Raw genomic sequence first — 9,369 nt, 5'->3', positions numbered from 1 at the left:
AAGTCACACACACCAAGTCTTGATCCTTCCATTGCTGACCCAATTTTGGAATAAGCTTCAGTTTTGCTCCAGGTGTGTGCCCAAGCCTGTGATGCCACACACTGAATTCATCCATCTTCTCACAGTTGACATCTTGATGAGATTGTTGATTATCAGCAAGGTGGCATTGCACATTCTTTCCATGTTGATCCCCATCTTTATTCATCAGGTAGTACAGGCCCTTGTGCACATTACCCACAGCTCTTACCCTTCTGGTCTTTGAATCAATCACCATACATGCTTCAGGCAGAAAAGTTATATCACACTCATTATCTTTCGCCAGCTTGTGAATAGAGAGCAGGTTATGGTTGAAGTTTGGAACGTACAGTACATTCAACATTTTGAGTCCACTTTTCAACTGAAAATCCCCAATATGAGTGATTGTTGTGGTACTTCCAGTTGGTAGTTTGATGGAGAAATTTTCTGGGGCTTTTCAATATTTACAAAGTTCACAAGAGATGCAGTCATGTGGTCAGACGCACCTGAATCGATAATCCAGCTCCTCATTTGTGCTCCCCATGTTCTACCATTTATCATACCAGAGAATGGACTCTCATCTTCCTAGCTCACTGTTCCAGGCATCATGGCCAAGAACTGCTGCAGTTGTTGCAGTGAGAATACAACACCCTGTTCACCTCCACTTGATTGAGCAGCATTGACCATCTTTATTTTATCTCCACTCCATTTTTTTCCACTTCCATTGGCCTTTGAGTTGTTTCTATTGTGTTTGTAGTGCCACTTCGGGTATCCGTGAATTGTCCAACACTTTGAGGATAGATGTCCCTTCACACCACAAGCTGTGCACGGAGTTCCAGTCCTCTTTTCTACATATCCCAAACTGTACATTGCAGCAACCTCAGTCTCAGCACTCACATTTAAAGCCTCTCTCTGTGACTCTTCTTGCTGGAAAGCAGCACAGGCCACCTCCACAGTAGGCAAGGGAGACAACATCAAGAGTTCGATTCTTTGAGCACCATACACTTCGTTGAAATCATTTAAGAACTGAAACAAACGAACCTCTTCTTTTATAGTCTCTATTGCCTTCAAGAGAGCTGTAATCTCTTCATTTACAGTGCTAACAGTGGGCAATACCTTCATAGACTCAATTTTTTTCCACAAACTACTCATAGAAGTATAGTAATCAGCCACACTCAGCTCATTTTGTTTCAGGCTAAAGAGATATTTGTTGAGCTTATATTTTCTTGACCCATTTGTCAACATAAATCTTTTCTCAAGCTGTTTCCACACTTCACTTGCAAGATTTATAAACAAAACAGATCGTTTAACAGCATCAGTTATATTACTATGAAGCCAAGAGATTATCATATTGTTGCACGTCTCCCATTGGGCTGCTTCAGTTGCATCAATCGCACTTTTCTTCACAGAACCATCCACGAAACCCAGTTTCCTCTTTGATGCTAGTTGTATCTCCATAGATCTGTGCCAAGCCCTGTAATTCGAGGCTCCTTGAAGTTTTGGAACGCAAATAGAGGTAGGACCATCAGATGGGTGAAAGAACAGGGGGTTTTGCATATCAGCGAATGAGAATCGACTTCCAGTAGCCATGATTTGATACCAGAGAAGAAGAAACTCACAGAAACAGATCTGAATGAAATATAACAAGAACCACACTCACTCGACTATAAAAAAAACCCCGAAGGAATCTGAATGAATCTTGCAAAGTCACTAAGCAAGCTTTCTCTATACTCTAACACTGGCAACACAGCTCTGATATCATGAAGAGTTCATGAATAGCATATTGCATACAAGAAAGAATGAGAGAAAGCAAACAGCTAGACTTGCACAAAAAGATATGCATTCATTGATTGAAAAACAAACATCACAGTACTGCTAGCTTATAGCATTGTCTCTACTACATTCTCTAACAAACTGAATATGGAAAATACTATACCACCCCTTGTACCATACTGGGCGTGGTCCTTGATTTGTCTTCTCTACTAAGTTGCTTGACTTCTGCCACATCTACTACCAAATCGATTATGTGGGCTCCTTCATCACTCAGACCCAATTCAACATCTTCAACCAACATTTCACCAACCAAACGAACAACACAAACCTCAACAACAACACTACTAATCAAATCCTTCGATTCACAAAATGGGTATGACCCATTTCGCATTCGGGTTGAATAAATAAGTTTAACAAGTTTTTAGAAATGGGCACTTACCTATGAGAATAAGGGGGAAATTGGGGGAATTGAGGAGGAGCTGGAAATGGCCGTATTGAGTTGAGAATGTCTAGTCAAATTTGTAGTGAGTTGGTACAAACATGACTCAAGTTGAGGAAAATCGATGGTGATATGAGTGAGAGGCGAATTAAGAATGGCGAGTCGGAGGAGAGTGGGGTTTGAATACGTGAATGTGATGAAACGAGATGGGAATATTGTTTGGGTCTGAATAGGCGAGTAAGTTTTTTGGAATTAAGGAGTCGTAAAAGCCGGAAGATAGAATTTCATTAATCATCACAACTGTCAAACGAATTAAGCTAATACTTTTGGGTGCATAGCCAGGGATGACATATGTAAAAGACAAAACTGCCCCTGCAAAATTAACGGAGTTAATGTTATTTAAATGACGTACACTAACTACAAAAACATTTAAAATTCATATACACAAAATGTTAGTTTTTAAAATATAGTATCTAAAATGGCCCAACACACATAATGCACATACACAAAGTGCACTTTACTCTAATATTATATAATATAGGCAAAAGTTAGTTGTCGGTCGTAATATAATATCGTATGTTGAATATGCATGTCTCTTTTTTTATTTTTAGCGAATGTGCATTATAAAGATGCGTATTCTTACTAAATTAAAAAAAACATCGTGTTCTTTACAAATTTTAAAAACACCAAATATGCATACTAAAAATGCGTAATTCGTAGGTATTTAGGGGGAAATCTCACGCATACAAGCATTTTTAGCACTTGAATCTGAAAAGTGGTATATTTTGGATATTCTTTCTTATAATTTAAGAAGAATTGCATTGTTAAGATTTCATGAAATAAAAGAAAGAAACCAAAAAATAACACTTTAAAATTATTATAGATAGTTTAGCGGCGATAAAACAGAATGAGATACTTTTTTAATAAAATAAAAGTAGTTGAAATTAAAATATGCATTCGTAAATTGTAACATAATAAACTCCTTAATAAATAAATTATATCCTTTATATATAATAAGCGTAAGGAGCTTTTTATTTAAAATTTTGGTTCTGTACCGCAAAGATAATATCAACCGTTGATTTGATCTAATTAAAAATATAAGGTTTTGGATTATATCTTATTAGAATTAATATATTTTTAAAACAGTCATAAATAAAAAATGATTACATCATTTTTATATTATTCAAATACCAATTGTGAAACAAAGTCATAATACAATCTTAAATAGAATATGCTTAGAAATTTTACCAATCATCATAAATATAAAAAAGATTGCATTGTTCTACAGTAAATCAAAAACTAAAATATGATATAATGATAGAAAAGTAGATAAACATGATTATATATTATACTATTTATTGTACTATATATAACCGTAATTCAATATACATGTATATATATTGTAACAATATTACAAACTATGACAAATAAATATGAAATGTAATAATGTCAAAAATAAAGATAAATATATACATATAAATTTAGAAATATTAAAAAAAATTAAAAAATTTAAAAGGTAAAATTTAAAAAGCCGTACATCGGGTATAGTCTAGTTGTATAAAAACGGTTAACTATATATTTTTACGTTAAACTAAGGTTTGAAATAAAAATGATGGTTGAACAAAAGTAAAAATCGTAAAAAGAAAAAGAACGGAGTGGGCTGATATATTTGGGCCTGGGGAAGCTAAAGGCCCAACTCCTTGGGTTAAATAATACAGAGAATAAGAAGATAGAGGGAGAGATCGAGAATAGAGAGAGAGAGGGAGAGATACTAGAGCTCCCCAATTTCGACATACAAGATAACTTACAGTTGCTTTGTGATTATCGTTACTAGCATAAATCCAGTGCGATGCACGGGTTTTCATTAATACCATATCCTATCCATATACTGGCGGTCTCCTAAACGTACCACATTTGCTACTCCTAACTGATCTTATTTTATCCATCGATCTTTAGATTTCCTTGGCACCTCCTCCATGTCCCTCACTCCTCGTAACGACCTTTAATATCTCAAAATCAAGGGTCATCTAAATCAACAAGTCCTTAACTTAGCCAAAAAGAGAGCCCCGGATTTTATCAATTCACTTGTTTTCTTGGAGCACCTTTATCTGCTTCATGTCTTCTTTTTAACAAGATATGTTCCACGTTCTTGATTAAAGATCACCTAACATTTTTAATTATGAATAACGAGTAGAGGTAGAGAGCGAACGGTGAACAGGGAATAAGAGGTCTGGAGTGAGAGGAAATATTTCCCATTATATATTTTGCTTTTTTTAATTTTTATATGTTCCATCAGCTACTTGTGTTTACTCAAATAAGTGTCATGCCATGTCTCGTTAAAAATGTGGATTTTGCCAATTGTTTTGGTTTTACTCTGGCTACCTTAATGTACAACATTCTTCTAGTTTTATATTTCTTTGAACTTATGTCAAACATGAATTCACATATATTGTGATATGAATAATATACAGAAAGTAATTCTAATTGTAATAAATTAACAGTTTGATGCCAGATTCAGCGGTCCTGAAAACAAAAAGGCTGTCAGCAGCAAAGAACTTTGATGTGGACACCCAGCAAGAATATCATTGCCCAGTTCAGATTCCCTTTTTAATTTTATTAGAGCTTAGTTCTTAATGCATAGTATAGTATGTGTTTTGTATTAAGCTGCTGCTCACAACTTTCTTGCAGTACCAGACCACTTGAATTTTAATGCAGTGGCCAGTGGGTATTTGGATCGTAAAAATTAGGCTATCAGACAACCATGTCAAAGATTATGCAGTGGGTATTATCTGTGACTGTCTTCCAGGACTTTAAATAGTTCTGCACATCTGCTTGTCAAAATTCTGTCAGAAAAAAATGGGCTGATAGTCAAACTGAAATTCAGCTACAGTGCCTTAAGTCTTGAAAAACTATACTCTCTCCGTCCCGTTAGTTGTATGCGTTTGTTATTTGTACGTATTTCGAGACTTCTACAAAATATAATTTTATAATATTAAAAAATTAAAAAAATATATTATAAAATTTTATTATACAAGAATATTAAAAAATATGCTAAAAAATAATGAATAGAATTTAAATAGGACAGATTACTCCCCTTTGATGGGAAAAATATCCATAGCAAGGACATCCATTCACTTCGTCCCTTATGTTATATATCAAACCATTGTCGGCAGTGCTATTGAACTACTTATTTTAGTGGTTTATTCTTGGTATAATTATAGTCAATTTCTTGAATAAAAATGCATCTTTATGAATTGTTGAATTTTTATTATTATTTTGAAAGGTATGAATTGTTGAATTAAGATCAACCATTTTGTTCCGGTTATATCGTCCAAGTCGATGTCAAACAATTAAGTATACCCTTGACGATTGATATTACTTTAAATAATTTAATTACATAATATATGTACATTTTCCGCATTATAAGCTATCTAGACGACTTTTGTTGAAAACGAGAGTAACAACAAATTGACATCCAAGCGTCGCCAAAATAGAAAAATAAACTGTGAAGATGACGGAACATAACTTACACTATGGACACCAATAGTTTTTCATTTTAATATGTATACATTAATTGCAGCATAATTGACACTTATCCTATATAGATTTAGATATCACGGCAACTAAAAATCCTTTTAGACGAATGTAAGATCAGCAGTTAACAACTTTCAAATCAATATTGTGTATACAAGAATAATATTACATTCTTAACATATTAGGCTTCATTACGGGTCAAAATTGATAAACTATTTGCATATACAACTGTTATTTATACATATGTTTATAGATTTCGGAAAATATCGATTTATAATTTATTGAGAGATTTCTAAAAAATTGGATGATTTGTCAATTTATCGAGTTATCGGTGAAATCAGACCAATATTTTTATTCGATTCGTATATAATTTATATATAATTTTTGAAAAATCGGTCGATTTCTATAACTACGCTTACGGGGAGTACAAATATGGAGTATTGGGCTAGTTGGCACGAGTCACATCTGATCCAACTTTAGGTTCGTGCTTTGCTTTTGTGTAGCAAAATCCAGAAAGGACTTATGGCACATGAGTCATGACTATAGTATATGGTGATGGTGAGCTTTGGTATTCGACATTATGTGAGACACCTCGCGTGACATAATAATAGCACTATTTTCTAAGTTATATGCATGATTGGTGAAACGGCTTGACTTTATTTTGAAGCAAAAAAAGATTGTTGTTCAAAACTACTGTTATAATTGGCGTTTTGTTATATATAATATATATAAGAGAGATTGAGAGAGAACTAGATAATAATCAAATAGATCATCTTGTTATTTTATATCATAAACAAAGTATAAGCAAGTCTTATATAAGCTAGTAGAATGGATGTTATAAGGAAAATGGAGAGCCAAAGGTTGCTAGTAATTAAGATAACTATATGAAAGGCTAAGAGTCATCTATTAATACATAACACTCCCCCTTAGATTACTCATAAAAACATCATGCCTCGTTAAAACCTTACTAGGAAAAATCCTGTGGGAAAAACCCTAGTGAAGGAAAAAGAGTACATGTGTTAAGCACGTGTAATAATGAGCGTATTATATCTCCCCCTCATTTTGACATGACTATAAATATCAACATAGATCTCAAAGTCTGCACATCCCGATTATGTGTACTAATTTCTCGAATGGAGTGGTAGGAAATGCCTTTGTAAAGAAATATGTTGGATTCCTTTAATCATCATTTCTTGCACGTGATGCTGCCTCGTTAAAAATTGTCTGCACCAATTAAATTCATAGCAAAAGAAAATCTCCATTTAATTTATTCAATTTTTGATTCCCTATCACTTTCCGCCTGCAAAATTAGTTAGAACTTTATAGAATAGGTTAGTGGAGATTGAATAAAATTATCATTTTGAAACTTCAAGATTAACACGCTCTTAATTTATTATTATGTCAAAACATGTATAATAAAACATGTTTTATTTTACTTAGATACAGAACTTCAGGATCGAGAATTTCTTCTCCCTTTTCTCTTGGGCGGAATGGATCCTTATTCTTTTCTAATGATCGTACAATCATGGGTGTACACACAAGATATGTCTTATTCATAATAAACCGTTTAAGAATCTTTTCAATATATAAAGACTGGTGGACAAAGATTCCTTAGATAAATGTTCAACTTGAAAACCAAGGCAGAGTTTTGTTTTATCCAAATCCTTCATTTCAAACTCTCTTTTCAAATATCCAATCGTCTCAGGGAGTTCATCTGGAGTTCCAATGATGTTTAAATCATCAACATATACTGCAATGATAGTAAACCCCAATTTTGTCCTTTTAATAAAAACACATGGACATATTACATTATTAGTATATCCATCTTTCAAAAGATATTCATTGAGACGATTGTACCACATATGACCCGATTTTTTCAATCCGTATAATGATCTTTATAATTTAATTGAGTAAATCTCTCGGGGTCTTGAACTATATGCTTCAGGCATTTTTAATCCATCAGGGATCTTCATGTAAATGTCACTATCGAGTGACCCATACAAGTAGGCAGTCACAACATCCATTAAATTCATTCAGAGCCCTTCTAGAATTGATAAACTTATCAAAAATCTGAATGTTGTTGCATCCATTATCGGGGAATAAGTTTCTTCGTAATCGATTCCCAGCCTTTGTGAGAAGCCTTGAGCAACAAGGCGTGCCTTGTTTCTCACAATTTCATTTTTCTCATTTTTTTACGCACAAATACTCATCTATATCTAACGGGTTTTACACATGCAGTTGTTTGGACAATAGGTCCAAAAACTTGGCATTTTTCAAGTGATTTCAATTCTGCTTCAATAGCTTCTTTCCACTTTGGCCAATAATTTCTTCTTTTACATTCATAGATCGATCTAGGTTCATGATCCTCGATTTCCTCAGAAATGTCAAGTGCAGCTGCATATGCAAATATATCATCCATGACAATTTCTTATCTATTCCATCTCTTTCCTGAAATGACATAATTTATCGAGATCTCTTCATTATCAACAATTTCAGGTGTTTTATCATCCTTGGAAGACGTCTCTTCAGTGATCAAATTTATGATGTAATTTGATATTCCAACTTTCTTATCAAGTTTCCTTGTTTTTCTTGGAGTTTTATCCTTGGATCCAATAGGTCTACCACGCTTCTGGCGTGCTTTAGACTCAGTTGCTAGCATGATTTTATTATCTTCTTCGGGAAGTATAATTTTATAAGGAACATTAACAACTGTTATATGTGACTTTGTCACATTCTTGACATCAGTAAATGCATCAGGCAATCTATTTGCAACTTCTTGTAGGTGGATAATCTTTTGAACTACAAGTTCGCATTGATTAGTTCGAGGATCATAATGAGACAGAGATACTGCATTCCACAAAATTTCTTGCTTTTCTTTTTCAAATATTGTCTTATCTCCCCCTAATGCAGGAAAAACTATCTCATCAATTGACAATCGGAAAATCTTGCTGTGAATGAATCTCCAATCTTGGGCTCCAAATATTTTATAATCCAGGGAGAATCAAATCCAATATATACCCCTAATCTTCTTTGGGGTCCCATTTTTGTTTGTTGGGGAGGGGATATTGGAACATAAACTGCACACCCAAAAAATTTCAAGTGAGAGATATTTGGTTCTTGACCATTTACCAGTTGCATTGGGGAATATTTATGATAAGAAGTCGGTCTTAACCGAACTAAAGAAGCCGCATGTGATATTGCATGTCCCCAAGAGGTAGTTGGTAAATTTGTTCTCATAAGTAATAGTCTCGCAATTAGTTGTAGCCTTTTAATGAAAGACTCAGCAAGACCATTTTGAGTGTGTGTGTGGGCAACGGAATGCTGCACTTCAATCCCAATAGACATACAATAATATTTAAAAGATTGGGAAGTAAATTCTCCTACCCTGTCCAATCTTATTTTCTTTATATTATAATCAGGAAATTGTGCTCGTAATCGGATTATTTGAGCAAGGAGTCATGAAAAAACCACATTACGAGTGGACAATAAACTAACGTGTAACCATCTTGTTGATGCATGAATGAGTACCACAAAGTACTGAAATGGGCCACCAGATGGGGTAATTGATCCATATATATCTCCTTGAATTCGCTCCAAAAATGTTGGAC

At 34.0% G+C, this 9,369-nt stretch overlaps 1 protein-coding gene across 1 annotated transcript; it reads right to left on the bottom strand.

Moving 5' to 3' along the window:
- Positions 1-600: 600 nt before the first annotated feature.
- LOC141713026 (uncharacterized) lies at positions 601-1,605 on the bottom strand. The gene has a single exon (XM_074516222.1). The coding sequence runs from the start codon at positions 1,603-1,605 to the stop codon at positions 601-603; it is 1,005 nt and encodes a 334-aa protein (XP_074372323.1).
- Between the last annotated feature and the right edge of the window lie 7,764 nt (positions 1,606-9,369).

This window comes from Apium graveolens, chromosome 1 (genome assembly GCF_009905375.1).
Source record: "Apium graveolens cultivar Ventura chromosome 1, ASM990537v1, whole genome shotgun sequence".
Classification (NCBI taxonomy): Eukaryota; Viridiplantae; Streptophyta; class Magnoliopsida; order Apiales; family Apiaceae; genus Apium; species Apium graveolens.
This window is presented reverse-complemented; position numbering and strand designations above follow the sequence as displayed.

Excerpts from the sequence above, each read along its gene's own strand:
- LOC141713026 (XM_074516222.1), bottom strand. The coding sequence starts at position 1,605 with ATGGCTACTGGAAGTCGATTCTCATTCGCTGATATGCAAAACCCCCTG.